The sequence below is a fragment of the Lampetra planeri genome, chromosome 33, assembly GCF_965212315.1.
Source record: "Lampetra planeri chromosome 33, kcLamPlan1.2.h2, whole genome shotgun sequence".
Classification (NCBI taxonomy): Eukaryota; Metazoa; Chordata; class Hyperoartia; order Petromyzontiformes; family Petromyzontidae; genus Lampetra; species Lampetra planeri.
In genome coordinates, this window is record NC_136139.1 from 805,996 (window position 1) to 825,513 (window position 19,518).

At 57.8% G+C, this 19,518-nt stretch overlaps 1 protein-coding gene across 1 annotated transcript; it reads left to right on the top strand.

Moving 5' to 3' along the window:
* The first annotated feature begins 1,092 nt into the window (after positions 1-1,092).
* On the top strand, positions 1,093-14,736 carry LOC144729824 (uncharacterized). Its single transcript, XM_078610339.1, has 4 exons — positions 1,093-1,312; positions 8,133-8,142; positions 8,780-9,877; positions 14,613-14,736. The coding sequence occupies exons 1-4, from the start codon at positions 1,093-1,095 to the stop codon at positions 14,734-14,736; spliced, it is 1,452 nt and encodes a 483-aa protein (XP_078466465.1).
* The last annotated feature ends 4,782 nt before the right edge of the window (positions 14,737-19,518 follow it).

Below are 19,518 nucleotides of genomic sequence, written 5' to 3' on the forward strand. Positions count from 1 at the left end.
GGTCCGTGTGTGTAGGTGTGTGTAGGTGCGTGTAGGTGCGTGTAGGTGTGTGTAGGCGTGTGTATAGGGTGCGTGTGTGTAGGTGTGTGTAGGGGTGTGTGTGTGTAGGTGTGTGTGTGTAGGTGTGTGTGTGAGTGTAGGTGTGTGTGTAGGTGTGTGTGTGTAGGTGTGTGTGTGTAGGTGTGTGTGTGAGTGTAGGTGTGTGTAGGGGTGTGTAGGTGCGTGTAGGTGCGTGTAGGTGCGTGTAGGTGTGTGTAGGCGTGTGTATAGGGTGCGTGTGTGTAGGTGTGTGTAGGGGTGTGTGTGTGTAGGTGTGTGTGTGTAGGTGTGTGTGTGAGTGTAGGTGTGTGTAGGTGTGTGTAGGTGTGTGTATAGGGTGCGTGTGTGTGTGTGTAGGTGTGTGTGTGTGTAGGTGTGTGTGTGAGTGTAGGTGTGTGTGTAGGTGTGTGTGTAGGTGTGTGTGTGTAGGTGTGTGTGTGAGTGTAGGTGTGTGTGTAGGTGTGTGTGTAGGTGTGTGTGTGTAGGTGTGTGTGTGTGTGTAGGTGTGTGTGTAGGTGTGTGTGTGTAGGTGTGTGTGTGAGTGTAGGTGTGTGTGTAGGTGTGTGTGTGTGTGTAGGTGTGTGTGTGTAGGTGTGTGTGTGAGTGTAGGTGTGTGTGTGTAGGTGTGTGTGAGTGTATGGGGTCGTGATGGATGCTCATCCTGGCCGCACCGCGCCGCTTCTCCCTCGCCCCACCGCTCCCCTCCCCGAGCCGCACAGACCCCCTCGCCAGCGCGAGGAGCGCCGTGCCCTCCTCATTCACCCATTGCCACTCGCACGGGCACAGGCAATGGGCCGCTCGTCCGGTGCGCGCTGCAGATTGATATCACGCGGCCTCTCTGATCCCTCCGCTACGCGGGAGGGGCCATTGGCCGAAACGTCGCTCGTTATATAATTTTAACGCTTTTTGGGCCCCCCCCCCGCGTTTGGTTGACGCATGCTGTTGGGTTGTTGTTGTTGGTGGTGGTGGTGGTGGCGGCTGCGCTGCCCCGCTGCTAAGGCGGCAGCAGCAGCAGCAGGAGGATCAGGATCAGCAGTCCCCGGCGCTCTGGTGATGCGCGTGGCCACGCGTGGAGCCGGGGGCGGTGGAGCTCGCCCGGATCACAGCGCGAATCTCAGCCCGGACCACAGCCCGGCGGCAGCGGCGGCAGCGGCGGCGGCAGCGGCAGCGGTCCGGGCAGCGCGCGGAGCAGCAGCCCCTCGCCGCCTCGCCTCCCGGCCCGCCAGCTCGGCCACGGATCCTCCTGCCTCCTCCTCCTCCTCCACAGCGGGCGGTGAGTGAGCTGCACCACCCATTAGGCGGCCTAATGAAATTGATCGACGCTGGCGGTATCGGGTTAAAGCGATGTTAATGACAATGGCCAACTTGCGCAGGCCACGGCATTCTCCCCCCCATTCCAATCCCCCCATCCCCCCCACCACCATCCCCCCCACCCCGCGGCTCCGTGGCTATTCCCCGACGGGCGGATTGGATGCATGCGACGTGCTGCATATGTATTCGGCGCGTGTGTGCGTGTGTGTGTGTGTTCGTGCGTGTGTGTGTTGGTGCGTGTGTGTGTTGGTGCGTGTGTGTGTTGGTGCGTGTGTGTGTTGGTGCGTGTGTGTGTTGGTGCGTGTGTGTGTTGGTGCGTGTGTGTGTTGGTGCGTGTGTGTGTTGGTGCGTGTGTGTGTTGGTGCGTGTGTGTGTTGGTGCGCGTGTGTGTTCGTGCGCGTGTGTGTTCATGCGCGTGTGTGTGTGCGTTTGTGTGTTCGTGCGTGTGCGCGTCTGAGACGGTGCTTGTCGAACGCAATTGAAACGGCGAATAACGCGGATTCGTGTCTCGTGGAGTGTCTCACTCGGCAGTGGAGTGTCTCGTGGAGTGTCTCACTCGGCAGTGGAGTGTCTCGTGGAGTGTCTCACTCGGCAGTGGAGTGTCTCGTGGGTTGTCTCACACGGCAGTGGAGTGTCTCGTGGAGTGTCTCACTCGGCAGTGGAGTGTCTCGTGGAGTGTCTCACTCGGCAGTGGAGTGTCTCGTGGGTTGTCTCACTCGGCAGTGGAGTGTCTCGTGGAGTGTCTCACTCGGCAGTGGAGTGTCTCGTGGAGTGTCTCACTCGGCAGTGGAGTGTCTCGTGGGTTGTCTCACACGGCAGTGGAGTGTCTCGTGGAGTGTCTCACTCGGCAGTGGAGTGTCTCGTGGAGTGTCTCACTCGGCAGTGGAGTGTCTCGTGGGTTGTCTCACTCGGCAGTGGAGTGTCTCGTGGAGTGTCTCACTCGGCAGTGGAGTGTCTCGTGGGTTGTTTCACTCGGCAGTGGAGTGTCTCGTGGAATGTCTCACTCGGCAGTGGAGTGTCTCGTGGGTTGTCTCACACGGCAGTGGAGTGTCTCGTGGAGTGTCTCACTCGGCAGTGGAGTGTCTCGTGGAGTGTCTCACTCGGCAGTGGAGTGTCTCGTGGGTTGTCTCACTCGGCAGTGGAGTGTCTCGTGGAGTGTCTCACACGGCAGTGGAGTGTCTCGTGGGTTGTCTCACTCGGCAGTGGAGTGTCTCGTGGAGTGTCTCACACGGCAGTGGAGTGTCTCGTGGAGTGTCTCACTCGGCAGTGGAGTGTCTCGTGGGTTGTCTCACTCGGCAGTGGAGTGTCTCGTGGAGTGTCTCACTCGGCAGTGGAGTGTCTCGTGGGTTGTCTCACTCGGCAGTGGAGTGTCTCGTGGAGTGTCTCACTCGGCAGTGGAGTGTCTCGTGGGTTGTCTCACACGGCAGTGGAGTGTCTCGTGGAGTGTCTCACTCGGCAGTGGAGTGTCTCGTGGGTTGTCTCACTCGGCAGTGGAGTGTCTCGTGGGTTGTCTCACTCGGCAGTGGAGTGTCTCGTGGGTTGTCTCACTCGGCAGTGGAGTGTCTCGTGGGTTGTCTCACTCGGCAGTGGAGTGTCTCGTGGGTTGTCTCACTCGGCAGTGGAGTGTCTCGTGGAGTGTCTCACTCGGCAGTGGAGTGTCTCGTGGGTTGTCTCACTCGGCAGTGGAGTGTCTCGTGGGGTGTCTCACTCGGCAGTGGAGTGTCTCGTGGGTTGTCTCACACGGCAGTGGAGTGTCTCGTGGAGTGTCTCACTCGGCAGTGGAGTGTCTCGTGGGTTGTCTCACTCGGCAGTGGAGTGTCTCGTGGGTTGTCTCACACGGCAGTGGAGTGTCTCGTGGAGTGTCTCACTCGGCAGTGGAGTGTCTCGTGGAGTGTCTCACTCGGCAGTGGAGTGTCTCGTGGGTTGTCTCACTCGGCAGTGGAGTGTCTCGTGGAGTGTCTCACTCGGCAGTGGAGTGTCTCGTGGAATGTCTCACTCGGCAGTGGAGTGTCTCGTGGGTTGTCTCACACGGCAGTGGAGTGTCTCGTGGAGTGTCTCACTCGGCAGTGGAGTGTCTCGTGGAGTGTCTCACTCGGCAGTGGAGTGTCTCGTGGGTTGTCTCACTCGGCAGTGGAGTGTCTCGTGGGTTGTCTCACTCGGCAGTGGAGTGTCTCGTGGAGTGTCTCACACGGCAGTGGAGTGTCTCGTGGCTTGTCTCACTCGGCAGTGGAGTGTCTCGTGGCTTGTCTCACTCGGCAGTGGAGTGTCTCGTGGAGTGTCTCACTCGGCAGTGGAGTGTCTCGTGGAGTGTCTCACACGGCAGTGGAGTGTCTCGTGGCTTGTCTCACTCGGCAGTGGAGTGTCTCGTGGGTTGTCTCACTCGACAGTGGAGTGTCTCGTGGAGTGTCTCACTCGGCAGTGGAGTGTCTCGTGGGTTGTCTCACTCGGCAGTTGAGTGTCTCGTGGGTTGTCTCACTCGGCAGTAGAATGTCACGTGGAGTGTCTCACTCGGCAGTGGAGTGTCTCGTGGGTTGTCTCACTCGGCAGTGGAGTGTCTCGTGGAGTGTCTCACTCGGCAGTGGAGTGTCTCGTGGAGTGTCTCACTCGGCAGTGGAGTGTCTCACTCGGCAGTGGAGTATCTCGTGGAGTGTCTCACACGGCAGTGGAGTGTCTCGTGGCTTGTCTCACTCGGCAGTGGAGTGTCACGTAGCTTGTCTCACTCGGCAGTGGAGTGTCTCGTGGAGTGTCTCGTGGGTTGTCTCACTCGGCAGTGGAGTGTCTCGTGGGTTGTCTCACTCGGCAGTGGAGGTTCTCGTGGCTTGTCTCATTCGGCAGTGGAGTGTCTCGTGGAGTGTCTCACTCGGCAGTGGAGTGTCTCGTGGGTTGTGTCACTCGGCAGTGGAGTGTCTCGTGGGTTGTCTCACTCGGCAGTGGAGTGTCTCGTGGAGTGTCTCACACGGCAGTGGAGTGTCTCGTGGCTTGTCTCACTCGGCAGTGGAGTGTCTCGTGGGTTGTCTCACTCGGCAGTGGAGTGTCTCGTGGGTTGTCTCACTCGGCAGTGGAGTGTCTCGTGGAGTGTCTCACACGGTAGTGGAGTGTCTCGTGGGTTGTCTCACTCGGCAGTGGAGTGTCTCGTGGAGTGTCTCACTCGGCAGTGGAGTGTCTCGTGGAAGTTGAACTCCCGAGCCGGGGTCACTGGCTAGGACGCGCCCTTGAGGGGTGGGTGGGGGGGGGGCACGTCTGTGAAGGCGAAGTGAGCGGTGAATGCGCCGTCTCGATTTGAAAACCGGCTTCTGCCATCTGGCTTGATTTGAGCCCCGTGTCGTGAGTGCTGTATGGAGGACGGCCAGCACTGTGCGAGTGTGTGTGTGTGAGAGTGTGTGGGTGTGTGTGCGAGTGTGTGTGTGTGAGTGTATGTGAGTGTGTGCGTACACACGGGGCAGGGCATGCCCCAAGCGCTCACATCGCCGCGTAAGCGGCCAGATGTTGTGAAGGCGGTCACTTTTGTGTCTGGCTCGCTCGCTCGCTTGCTTCCTTTTAAGGCGAAGGCCGCCTGTCGAGACGGGACGAGTCGCGAGCCACCCTCCCCGTACGGGAAGAGAGTCGAGCCCTCCGCTCGTGGGCGCGAGAGAGAACAATCCCGCAGCGACTCTCCTGCTCCAGCCATATCCTACATAATGCGCTCCGATCAATCCGACTCGATCGGTACCAGCCCCGGAACACCCACTGCCCCCCCCCCCCTCTTGTCCCCCCCCCCCTCCTTCGCACACCGCCCCCTCGGGGCCAGCATACCTTGGCATGGACACAAGCACTCCATTGTTCCCGTGCCGCCCTTTAGCGCAGCAGCAGCAGCAGCCTTGCAGACATTTTACTGCTCCGTGTCCCGCGGCTCCGAGCGAGGCGTCTGCGTGGTTTTGTTATTTTGTGATTTGTACTCAATCCCCTCTGGGTTCTCTATCCAGCCATGAAGAAGAACCCATTGCCCGAACCGTCGTCCTTTTGATTAACGCAATTATGTATATATGTTGTTGTGTGGGGTAGTGATATTGGTGAAAGTGAATGCTCGTGGTGAGACACTGCTAAGAGATGATGTGCACGAGCAGACGTCACAAAACACCACTCGTGAACAACAACAACAACATGATAGACCACGTGTCACAGGCTTCCATCTCTCTGCCATGGTACAGGACGTTTCATAGCAGTGCTATGGACCAGTGTGTGTATGCAGCGATGATATATGCGGACATCCTGTAAAACCAAAGCAGGTCCATTCATCGCGTTAGTAATTATCCAGGCACGTGGCGCAGATGGAGATGCCCGGTTGTTGTATTTCACATTTCGAAGGTCGAAGAAACAGCTTCAGCAGCTGAGCTCACAGCTGTGACGTTAACACAAACCACTCCGAGCTGTGACGTCACAGTTCACGACGTCACAGTTCACGACGTCATCGTTTGCGTTCACGACACTCTGCCTCTGCTTTCGAACAGCGGGGAGTTGATCAGCAGCATTCATGCCGCGGTCGTGTCGAGGTTGGTGGTGAGCCCGCGGTGACGGCTTCAGGAGTCGCCTCGTGGGGAACATTCGGCCACGCTGCCGACGACCGACCCGAGTGGCCTGTGGTGTCGCTCGTGCCGAGTGGCCTGTGGTGTCGCTCGTGCCGAGTGGCCTGGGGGCTTTTCGGACAATTTATGCGACAATAGTTTTCAGGAAAAATCGATTCTGTGGGTTTTACTCCTGCTGGTGGGGGGGGGGTACAGCTGCATCTCGCAGTCATCTCAGTCAGCCAGCCCATGGCACCTGCTGGGTCTGTCCCGTAACCTCCCGTCGCGGTTCTCAAAGTGCACCTGGCCTGGCACAGGCGCCGTGGTGGCGTCGCCGTCACTCGGGGGCGAATGGCGGCCGCGTTGGTATACCTTGAGCGGATTCACACGCGGTGCTGATTGCCCACTCTTCTGGGTGGTGGGGGGGGATTGAAATGAAAAGAAGGCTGTAAATCAGAGATGCGCGCGCGTGTTGTGTGATGGATGGGGCCCGGCGGGGCGCACGGGAAGAAGGGTCACTCCGTCACGCGGAGCTGCAGACTTCTTTGACGACGCTGGCTCCTTCACCGTCGCGCGTCGGATGAACGATGGAGGAGCGGCGAAAGGGGACGCAGACACCGACCGTGCAGCTCTGCGGGTCTACACTGCAGCATCATCATCATCATCATCATCAATCATCATCATCATCAATCATCATCATCATCAATCATCATCATCAATCATCATCATCATCATCAATCATCATCGTTAATGTAGCTCCACACACACGTTTGATAGTACGCTTCTTTAAGGGTGACATTGAATGTTATTTTTAAACCTTGATTACAAAGCTGCTGGATTTATTGAAGATGAATTTGAGGTCGCTTTGTCTCTATCGTGCATTCTGGAAGGGGTCTTGAGATGCTGGTGCATTTCTCGGTCATGCAAATGTGTTTGTGGATTTGTCTATAATTGTGTGTAGGCGTATGCGTGACGGAAGCATACGTTATGCACAATTGATAAATGCACAGGTTGAGCGATTCTCTGTCCATTCTGCATATCAGCGAATGCAACGTCACTTTTCACGACGTCTTGTACATCTCCCGTGCTGAGCTAGCAGGCGATCCATGACTGTTATATTATATTGCTGTAACTTGCAGACACCCCACGGTCTAGATGTGAGTCTCCTTGCCCTAATGAGACTGAGCTATCCAATGCAGTGTCAGTACCGGTAGGTAGGCCACGCTGATGAGCCCTAGCGAGGGTGAACCTTCGTGTGTACGAGCGCGGCTCTCTTTGTCAACTCGCTGCTGGATGACAGCATCCCCACGCCGTGCGTCCTCATCACCGATCAGTACCGGTTGATGGAGGCGAATAACACCGAAGTACGGTACAACGCTCGCCTTTGCACTGCCCATTTGTGTCGGCAACTCGGCCTGGCAGCCCCAAGATGGTGTACTCGTGTGTGTTGGTCGCCCGTCCTAAAAGTATCCACTCGACCCTGCTGAGCTCCCCGGATTTGATTGGCCGAATTCATGAGAGACCAATGTCTATAATCGATATCGGATGTTTTGATAAACCATCCCAGCTGCAAGTGATGATTCAATTCTCACTGCCAAATGTTAATAGCTCGCTGATATCAGGGCTATTGTCGGTTAGGAGGAGGTTCCTTGGTGAATGCCAACAACGTTGCCGATAGAAGAATGACGGTCACATGAAGATGACGAGCCAATGGTCAGTAGACCGACCAGCTGTATGGGAGGTGTTGGTGTCAAGGATATGGATTCACATTCGTTGTCCTATCATTACACAGTCCAGCGGATATGTTTACTTGAAGCTAGCATGACCCCAATATGTTGTATGGAATGCACAAGTGACGATACAATGTAATGGGGAATACGCAGCCATAGCCTGCACAATTTTATAACAGCCTCCTCCATTATTATTTAGCAGATCTAGCCCACATCTTCCAATCACTCCTGCCCAATTGCTAGCTTCATGACTCACTCAGGCTCATGAGTACCTTAATTAGATGACTATCCCAAGCGGCCGCTTGAGGGCCAACACTTGTGAGATGGGGTCATGGAAAGTGTGTGACTCATTCGCCTTGCAGGCGTCCCGACATTAATGTTCATCTTCTGTGGGGGCGTATAGGCAACCACTGCCGCCGCCACCACCACCACTGTTGCTCGCCTCGTGTTGACAGGGAGTTTACACAGCTCGTGATCCACAGCCTCCCACGCCTCTCTGCCATGCTCTCAGGCCCCCTCCGGTATTTTATTCCTGAGATACACTCCGTGTGGTTTGATGTTGTCCTGCCCTGAGTAGAAGAGGACTGTCCACAACTTGCAGTAGCAGGTGCCCGACCCAGGCCCCCAGACCTCCTCGACTGCTGAGGTCCAGGCAGCACAAAGCCCAGCTTCCGACAGCGTTCGGACATTCCACGTGGCCAGGTTGTAGCGACGCCCTCCTGTTCAGCGTCGTCGTCACGGCATCACGGGGTGTGAGTCGTCACGGGGCTCGCAGGCAGAGGAAGTGAGTGGAGCGTGATCAGGAGTGGCCCAGACAAGGTGCTGCGTTCACGCCAGCCCAGGCACTGCCGCACTGAATGTGATTCTAGAGAGCGCGCAGGTGCGCGCTCTTCTTCAGCCCCGATCGTTGTCGCCTGCAGGGCGCGATCTGTGAAAAAAGAGCCTCATAGCTCATCGGATTCCTCCAGTCTACATACACATTCTGACTCTGATAGGGCAGGGCGCGTGTTAGCAGTTGGCACGGCCTGCAAGGCCCCCCACCGACACCGCCCTCGATCTCTCGCCCCCGCCTCCAACTCGCACGCCACGACCTCGCATCCTGCTCCCGCGCCCCCACTAACAACCAAAGTGTTGTTCACCGAATCCCGTCTTGTGCAGGTGTTTACTTCAGCGCGGTGGGCAAGGAGCTGGGCAGCAAGACCGAGACGTCTCGGTTTGGGGAAAGTTTGGCCTCTGGAATGGGAAATGGTTTGGATTTGGAGCCATTCCTTGCTCGTGCTCACCCTCACCACCACCACGCTCACCACCACCACCACCACGCTCACCACCACCACCACCACCCTCACCACCACCACCACGCTCACCACCACCACCACCACCACGCTCACCACCACCACCACGCTCACCACCACCACCACCACCACCCTCACCACCACCACCACCCTCACCACCACCACCACGCTCACCACCACCACCACGCTCACCACCACCACCACCACGCTCACCACCACCACCACCACCACGCTCACCACCACCACCCTCACCACCACCACGCTCACCACCACCACCACCACGCTCACCACCACCACCACCCTCACCACCACCACCACGCTCACCACCACCACCACCACGCTCACCACCACCACCACCCTCACCACCACCACCACGCTCACCACCACCACCACCCTCACCACCACCACCACCCTCACCACCACCACCACGCTCACCACCACCACCCTCACCACCACCACCACGCTCACCACCACCACCACCACGCTCACCACCACCACCACCACGCTCACCACCACCACCACCACGCTCACCACCACCACCACGCTCACCACCACCACCACGCTCACCACCACCACCACGCTCACCACCACCACCACCACCCTCACCACCACCACGCTCACCACCACCACCACCACCCTCACCACCACCACCACCACGCTCACCACCACCACCACCACCCTCACCACCACCACCACGCTCACCACCACCACCACCCTCACCACCACCACCACGCTCACCACCACCACCACCACCCTCACCACCACCACGCTCACCACCACCACCACCACCCTCACCACCACCACCACCACGCTCACCACCACCACCACCCTCACCACCACCACCACGCTCACCACCACCACCACCCTCACCACCACCACCACGCTCACCACCACCACCCTCACCACCACCACCACGCTCACCACCACCACCACCCTCACCACCACGCTCACCACCACCACGGGGGTGGGTATCGGAGGGGGGGGGGTATCGGAGGGGGGGGGGTATCGGAGAGGGTATCGGAGGGGGGGGTATCGGAGGGGGGGGGGTATCGGAGGGGGGGGGTATCGGAGGGGGGGGGGGGTATCGGAGGGGGGGGGTATCGGAGGGGGGGTATCGGAGGGGGGGGGGTATCGGAGGGGGGGGGGTATCGGAGGGGGGGGTATCGGAGGGGGGGGGGTATCGGAGGGGGGGGGTATCGGAGGGGGGGGGTATCGGAGGGGGGGGGTATCGGAGGGGGGGGGTATCGGAGGGGGGGGGTATCGGAGGGGGGGGGGTATCGGAGGGGGGGGGTATCGGAGGGGGGGGGTATCGGAGGGGGGGGTATCGGAGGGGGGGGGTATCGGAGGGGGGGGGGTATCGGAGGGGGGGTATCGGAGGGGGGGGTATCGGAGGGGGGGGTATCGGAGGGGGGGGTATCGGAGGGGGGGGTATCGGAGGGGGGGGGGTATCGGAGGGGGGGGGTATCGGAGGGGGGGGGGGGTATCGGAGGGGGGGGGGGGGTATCGGAGGGGGGGGGGCCCAGGCGTGTTTCACGAGAGACGGCGCCCTCGTGCACGCTGCGAGGCGTCTCTGGAGTCGAGGAGCGCCCTTCAGGCGAGCGAGCGGCGTGACGCATTTGCGGCCATGCGGCTGTTTGTGATGAAACATTCCAGTTCAGCGCGCTTCCTCCCAGCGTGCTGTGGTGACGGTGACGGTGGTAGGGGAGCGGCGGTGTAGCGGTCAGTGCTACGAACCCGGCGACTTGGGTTCGATTCCCGCTCACGGCCAACACCGGTGGCGATTATCTGAACCGATCGTAGGTCGGCTCAGCCTCAATCGAGTACTCGAAGCGGTTTGTAAACATCGCCACTGGGGGAGACAAAGGCGACCCACCCCCTCGTGTGCCACGGCCGCTCGCTAACAGCACTTGCCCCAACAGTCTGTTCAGGCTGTACGGGGGGTCATTGGTGGTGGTAGGGGAGGGAGGTGTGATGGTGCTGGGGGTGGTGGGGGGCGGCGTGACACTGCTGCTGCCGCTGCTGCTGCCGTGCGCGGCACCACGACAAGCGTCGTCCCGGTCACAACGCGCGCTCACCTACATCGCGAGGGACACGCACACGGAAATGCTGCCTGCGCGCACACTTACACACACACTCACACACACACTCTCAGGCGGTGACGTCACCACGACGCTTGTGCCAGGCCATGTGCACCTTGAGGCCACGTGAAGTGTCGAACGCCCGCTGGCAGGAGGTCACGGGGCAGAACCAGGTGCCACGGGTCAACTGACTGAGATGACCGAGATGACTGGCTGATGCACTACCTGTGCCCCCTACTGTGCCAACTTGCTGTGCTTTAGCCACCCGGCGCTCCGCTCGTTGTTGTGAGCGTCGCTCCTCCGCCCTCCATTGTTGTTGGAGGGCGACTGCCTCCAACTGCCCAGCGGCGTATTTCACGATCCTCCTCCACTGAGGCCGATCTTGACACCGCTGGTACCAGTCATCGGCAAGTCCACTCAGCTCCACGTCCTCCTGTACCACATCACTCCATCTCTTCTCTAGCCCGTGCCGCGCCCGTTTAGCCCCCTCAATCCGGCCGAACAATAGCTGTTTGGGCATGCGGTGGCTGTACATGCGGGCTACATGACTCAGCCAACGCAGCCTTTCTTGCCGGAGGAGCTCACCGATGGGACTTTGCCCAGATCTTTCAAGGATTTCTGAGCTCGTCACACAATCCAGCCTGGTTAAACCCAGGATGGATCGTAGGCAGGCCAGCCTAAATGTTTCTAACCGGCGAAGATGTTCCATTAGGGGGGTCCACGTTTCTCAAGCGTAGAGAAGGGAGGGAATGACCGTGGCCGAGAATACCTGAAGCTTCGTGCGGAGCGACAGACCAGGTAGCTTCCACACAGCGTTACGCAACCGATGAAAAGATAATGCCGCTCTACTGATTCGGAGTGAGACCTCTGCTGTTAAACCGGAGCCGGTCATGAGCACACTGTCCAGGTATGGGAAACTCTCCACTCTCTCCACAACTGCCCTATCACCAATTGGGAGTTGTGGGGATGGAGTGTCCGATGGTACAAAATACCCAGGCAGGTGTTTAGTTTTGGTGGGGCTGATGGTAAGGCCCCACCTCTTAGTGGCAAGCTCCAGGTTCAGCAGCAGCGCCTCCAACTCCTCCTCTGAGTGAGCAGCATTCACCAGATCATCGGCATACATAACGTGGTTGAGCAATAGGGAGCCATCCCTTGACCGCACCCGGGCATCGATCAGCCTCCCATTGTATCTGTACCAGATGGAAATTCCTCCCGTGCAGCTATTGAAGGCTTCACGAACTACGTGGTCGAAATCAATCTAAAATAACGTAAAAGCCAGTGGACATCCCTGTCGCACCCCAAGGTGTACAGGGAATGGCTCCGACTGGCTCGCCCTCACGATGAAGAAGGCTGTCTCGCCATCACGATGAAGAAGACTGGCTCGCTCTCATGATGAAGAAGGCTGCCTCGCCCTCACGATGAAGAAGACTGCCTCGCTCTCATGATGAAGAAGGCTGCCTCGCTCTCACGATGAAGAAGGCCGTCTCGCCATCACGATGAAGAAGACTGGCTCGCTCTCATGATGAAGAAGGCTGCCTCGCCCTCACGATGAAGAAGACTGCCTCGCTCTCATGATGAAGAAGGCTGCCTCGCTCTCACGACGAAGAAGGCTGTCTCGCCCTCACGATGAAGAAGACTGCCTCGCTCTCATGATGAAGAAGGCTGCCTCGCTCTCACGATGAAGAAGGCTGCCTCGCTCTCACGATGAAGAAGACTGCCTCGCTCTCACGATGAAGAAGGCTGGCTCAATGCGTACAAGTCAAATCCACACACAAGCACCCGCCCGCGCACAGTTGTTGTTGTCTTCTTGCACCGGCTGAGATGTGTGGTGCGAATTTATTTATAAAAAAAACTGCAGCTGGCGATAGTGCAGCTTGGCAGGCAGCTCCGCGCCTCTCTCGCACCCACACAGCGAGTGTTTATAATGACCTCATTGGTATGCTCGCGTGGTATATAATACCCAGGCAAGGCGGGAGGGAAGACAGTTTGCTTTGAAGGTGCTTGATGGTGTCGCATGTGCAAAACAACCGAAGCTCTTTGTTGGAATCCGCTCTCTCGCTCGCTCGCTCTCTCCTGGAGATTCCCACCGAGGGCTGCTGCATCGCTATTTTGGCTAAGCGCGGTTGATGATTTTCGGTCATAAACGAGGTCGTCGTCTCGTCTTTACCACGCACGTGAGTAGCGTGGGCGCTTACGGTTTGCTTGAGGGCGGTGAGTAAATTAGGAGGCTTTGACCACGTTGCATTATCTGCCTGCGATATAAACGTGGTTTCCCTATTCATGAATATCAGGATAATATAAATAAACAAACACGCACACTCGAGCATGGTTTATCTGTGCACAAGGGACCAATCGAATGGGCAACATTAAGAGATGCAAATCAAATTCTGCCTTTTCCCAACGGCGAGGTAGCATACTAACCTGCAAACGATCTGAAAAAAACCCTGCCTACGTCACACCATCATTAGCTGACCACACCTGCGAACAACACTTCCATCAGCACTAAAACATGTTTCACCATTTATAATCTTATTGGAACACTCGTCACTGAGCAGTCGTCGGTGGCTGGCAATGCACAAAGCAGTCGCTACTCTCATTAGCAAATCCATGCTGTCATGACCCGCGGCTCCACCACCATTAGGTGCGCTCTGTCAGCCCTGCTGGAAGCTCGTCTGCCTTTTCTTAGTAGTCAGCCACTCCGAGGTCAAACAACCCTGAGGTCAGGGAGGCTGGTTACCGGTTAGCCACCACTTTCATATGACTCAAAGCAAAGGCTTCAGTTCTTACTGGATACTCTCCAAGTCGCTGACAGACTGGAAAGTGGGCACGGGCCACTAGCCCACGGCCATCGCGAGGTGCATACTGGATGTGGTGCGCCGGGTGCAGAAATAATTTAGCGAGTCACCGCTGCCGAAAGACCCAAGAGAAATTAAGCCCGTAACTCCAACACATGCAGCTTCACACATCCGACAGAGAGGATGGGGTTTTGTAATGTAGGAGATTATCGCGTTTCCCTTGCTGGCTCCGTATCGTCGCCATCTGTCACGGCCCTGCGATGCAACAATCCATCTCGGAGTGCAAGCACGTGACCTGAGCGATTGCAGCGAACCCATCCCCGGTACTTGTCTGGCATCGCGGCCACCGTTCAGGTATCTCCAACGTCACCGTGCGAAAGTGTCCACCCGCAACTCTTGCTTGACATAGATTCACTCTCGCCACTTTGACACCCGCCAAAAAGGGCCTGGGGTTCGATTTCCGACTCCGATGCCTTTCTGTGCGGAGTTTGTTCGATTTCTCCCCCTGTTCTGTCCTCCCATAGCTAAAATTAAACACACACATACAACGTCACTCGTGTTGGCCAAACACTCCGATGTTGAAAAATGACCTGCAGCAACATCCCCCCCACCCTACTGTGGAAACTTGGCAGGACCCTCCTGATAACAGAGAGTCTTTGGACTCTGTGAGGCTCCCCTGGGTACACACGCGGAATAGCAACACCACCACCTCCGTGGCAATCTAAACCTATTGATGCAGCCCTGTACAGCCCGATCTTCAAGCCAGATGTCCTGTGCTGCCCCTCTGCTTGTGTTGTGACCTATCGCTGCGGCGCGACTGTTCCAGTGAACGCGACTACCGCTGCCTCGTCCGCTGCGCCGACTCGCTGCCGAGTCCGATGACTGCAGCGCGAGTCGCCGGCGTCGCTGCCCCGGTATTGAAGTTTGGGTCTGCCGCGGGCAAAGATTAAACGGTGGTAACTCTGGATCGCAGTGGAATCCCATTGTATCTGATTTGTAATCCCCGCGTAATTATTTTAATATATAGGGTGATCTATGTATACATACCCCACTACAATGTTTACATTTCATCGTATACAAATCAACATTTATTCTTTATGTTTTTATCCGCTAAACGTCTCCTACTTCTGAAACACTTCGTCAGCCGCACAGCATTCTGGGAGTGGCTAACTTCAGCAGCACTGATTGAAGACGAGCACACTTGTGAACCGGTGTCGACACACAGGGTCTCATCAGCAGCAGTCAGGCGCGCTTGCATCAACGCTGGTGGACTGCTCAGGAGGCAAGGGCACTCTTTGAGATCTAGATGCTGGGTGTGCACGGGATTAGGCCGACCAGGGCTGTTGCGCCTCAGATCAGCGTTTGGCAGTACAGAGTAGAGCACGCTGCCGAGTCGCTGCCGAGTCGCGTGCCAGAGACCACACGTGGTGCTGGCGATGCTGTACGGTTACTTTATACTCCATTATCCTGTAACGCCTCATATTCAAAACATCCTAAACATCCTAATGCGCTACTGGCAGGATTTATCTCCCTTGTTGAGCAGTTTCTAATTGTTTGTAGTCGCATGCGCAGTATACATGCCACGTTCCTCACTGGGATCATAATGCAGTTTGTTTGCCATAAATGTACACGAATTAACGTGCCGTATTCTTGGTTCTTTCGGTAAAGTCACGTAGAAGGGACATTTTATTGTTTAATATTTTTATTATTTTATTGTTTCCCTTCTACGTGACTTTACCAAAAGAACCAATAATATGAATCCCTGCAGTCACGAAAGCTTTACATAAAAATTTTACGTGCCGTAGTTTTCACACTGCGATATCCACCCGGACGCCCGAGTTTGACTCCTGGCTGAATCAGTCGTGACTCTTCCCTTCACCCGGGCTGCCTCGCCATGCCCGCTTCTGTGGCTCGGCTGTGCAGTGGAAAATCGGTAGAAGTGTGCCGCGCACGCCGGCAGAGCTATGACGTCGTTGGCACGCCGTTCTTGACACGCGAACCCCGTGGCTCCCGCAGCGTCTCCTGCCTGATCGCGCCAAGAGACATGACCCTGGTGCTGCCAACGATCAAAACATGCAGACTCCCGGATGACGAGCACACGGAGACACCCGCCCATGCGCAGCCCTGGGAGCGACACCGCCGAGCGAGCGCCCTCGTCGAGCCAGACTAGGGCCCTTTCGCAGGTGAGGATCCTCCACAGCGGCACCTGCACGCCGAGCGGAGTGCTCACGCGGCTGACGATGCCGCTCGCTGGTGCACGCAGCGTGGGCGGACAGACGCGACGCGAGTTGGTTTCCATTTTTGTTTGTTTACACCGATAGTCCCGTTTAGCCAGTTGACCGAGTTCGATTACCGCTCGCGGCCAACATCGGTGACGATTATTTGAACCGGTCCTGGGCCTTCCCCTAGGTAAGTTCAACCTCAAATGCGTATCTGGTGTGGTGTGTAAACATGGCCACTGGGGATACAAAGGCGACCGGGCGTGGTTGCCGGCAACCCAGCCCCGTGCCGGACTTGTCCCGACAGTCTGTCACGGCTCGAACCCTCCGTGGGCGCCCGCGTGCGCGTGACCTCCTCCCCTTCCTCCTCCTCCTCCGCAGAGGATCCCGGTGCCCGAGGACCGCACGCACATCCTGCAGCTCTCGGTGGAGAAGCTGCGCATCATGGACGACCCCGAGCTGCTGCTGCGCCGCTCGGTGCTCATCAACAACCTCCTGCGGCGCATCCACCTGCAGCTGCGCAGTGAGTGGAGCACGGACAGCTGCTGCCCGGGCCTCCAGCGGGCCACCATCGCCGCGGCAGCCGCGGCCGCGGCCGCCGCTGCCGCCGCGGCGGCGTCGTCCGAGCACGGCCACCGGCAGTACGCGGCGGCGTCCGAGGCGTGGCTCGCCACCCACTGCGGCCTGTCGCCCCTCTCGCCGTCGCCGCCGCCGCCCTACGGCAAGCGGCCACGGCTGTCGACGGGCCGCGCGCACGGCCACGAGTGCGAGGAGCGCGCCGCTTGCGCCGTGGCAGCCGGCGGCGGGGGCGGCGACGCCGGCGAGGCCGCCGACGAGTACCGCTCGTACGCGGATTGCGCGGTCGGATACCGCACGGCGGCGTCCGCGTTCGGCTGCGGCGCGTGTGCCGCCGCGGCGGCCGCAGCTGCGGCCGCCGCGGCGGCCGCTTACGCCGACGGCCCCTCAGCGGCCGCGTTCCAGCGGCACCTCGGCGCGGCTGCGGCGGCGGTGGCGGCGGCCGGCTGCTGGGCGCGTTACGTCCACGCGGCCGCCGCCGCCGCCGGGAACGCCGGGGCCGAGGATCGCGAAGCGGACGACGAGGGGGCCCCCTCCGGGACCCCCGCCGAGGAGTCGGAGGAGTCGGGGGAGGACGCTTCGGGCGGGCGCTCGCATGCCGCCGCCGCTTTCCCGCCGCGCGGCGTCGCGGGCGACCCGAGCCTGGCGGTGCGCGAGCCGTCCTCGGGCGTCAAGCCCCGGTGCTGCCGCCGCCGAGGGCTGGGGTCGCGGGAGCGCGCGGACGGGGCCGTGCGCGGACGTTCCAAAGTGAGGGAGAAACGCGGCGGCGGCGCGGGTCCCGTGGCCCGTGGGGATCGGCCGAAGCGCGAGGCCGAGCCGGGCCTCTCTCGGTGCGCTCCTCCCGGGAGGCCCCGCGCCGTCGCTCTGCTTGCAAACCCCGAGACCTTGCCAGAGCAATCAGGGTAGATGATGAGGCCTGGGAAAATGTCTCCCAGATGTTCGCTTGTCTCTGTTAATTTACTCGGTTTTAGTCTCTTATGCACAAGAGATGCAAACTCAAATCCGCACGTGTGCTGTTACCTCCTGAGAGTAAGCTTCTGTTTGCCGAACCCGAGCAGTAGCAGTCAAGCGTAACGCTTATTCCCTACCCCGTAACCATCGTGCAGAGAAGCTCATTTTAACTCTGCTCCGCTTCCCCAGTATAGGTCTTGCTATCCACGGAGATCAACTGTTCTGCCATTGTCCCTGATACTGCAGATCACCAATGGATGGCGTCCAAGATGTGTGAAGAATAGTAATCATTACTATTCTGAAGATGGAGCGCTAGTGCAGGAAAGACACAACTATGTTTATCTGAGCATGAAAGTGCTTTGCCTTTTTTTTTAAACGCCTATAATCGATTGGCTTGCTCGGTGGCACCGAGGGAGCTGGGGCTGCCGCAGCTGCCGCAGTGCAGTCGATGCGGGCTGTGTCGGGTGAGCAGAGTGCAGTTCCACGGCAAATCCGTGCGTCAAGGTAGTCGGGGCCCGTGTCTGCTTGCAGCAGGTAGCCGGGTGTCATGGGCCACGGGGAGCGTTCCTGTCTCTTGATGCGCGCATGCATCTACGTTGGAATTCTTTCGCGCTCCGTGCGTAGCCAACCGCGCTCATCGGAGGTGCACGGGAAGGGCAACACCAAACACAAAAAGCAGTTCTCAAGAAAAAAAAGTGTCTGAGACTGTGAAATCCTGGCTTTCCGGTCCAAGGCCACGAAGCAGCACATCACGGCTACATCATCATCATCGTACCCCAAACTCAGCCACCAACTGCATCATCATCATCATCATGCCAACCCATCATGCCACCGACTCCACCCCTTCCCCCTCACCAGAGGCGGCTTTGATCATCGCACTGCCTCCTGCCACTGCTCCCGCTAGGCCAACGCGTGCTCGTGTTGTCCACGATCGTCATCGACAAGCGGCAGCAGCATAAAATGGAGCCCAAAAACAAACAACAAGCCACGCAATTAGGATGAAGCCCGCACCTGTAACACCGCAAGAGGCGTGATTGTCTAATTGGGACGCGCCTGAGGCTGTGCGCGCCCCGTGGGTTGTCTGAGGCCGTCGCCTGTCACCCACGAAGCGGGGTGATGAGTTAGACTTGAGCAGGAGTCTGCAACACAAATAACAAGAAAATAAAAAAATATATTTAGTAAAAATAAAACCTCGTTCAAGAGCCGCAATGCTACTGAGTCCCAGACGGTGGTGGTCCTGAAATAAAAAAAAACGTCACGAAGCAGTCGTAGGTTGTGGAGACCTGGACTAGAACTTAGCATAAATAAAACCCAAACACGAAAATTAGTAAATCAAATCCGAAATGTATAAGTAATCTAAACAGACACTGCGACATAAACACATTCGTGATAAAAAAAGAAAACGCAATTATATTCTGAACATAAATAATAATCGACTGAAAGCTTTCGTGACTGCAGGAATTCATATTCTTTGGGTCTTTCGGTAAAGTCACGTAGATGGGTTGAAAGAAAATAACAAAAACTACGACGATTCCATCGCAACACAAGCGATCGTCATCAGGAGGGAAAAAAACTTCTTCTTTTATTTTATTTCAACCTATCTATGTGACTACCGAAAGACCCAAAGAATATAAATAATAATTATGTATATTTTTGTTAACTTTTTCGGTTCATCATTGAATTCGACGGCCGGCGCTCGCGGGGCGCTGCCGTTGGCCCTGCACCACCCATTGATCCCCCACCTCTCCATTGTCTCTTTCCCCCCCCCCCCCACAAGTTCTCTCCTCCCTCGCCGTGAATCACTGATACGGTGCCCCCCCCCCCCCACACACAACGGCTCGACTGCCCCCCCCCCATCCGAGATGAGCTGATCCGGACCTGATTGACGAACCCATTTAACAGCCCCCTCTCTATAGCGCCGTGATGGTATGCTCCCGTACTCGAACGAAGAATAACCGCATCGGTTGCTATTGAGAGCCGCAGCTC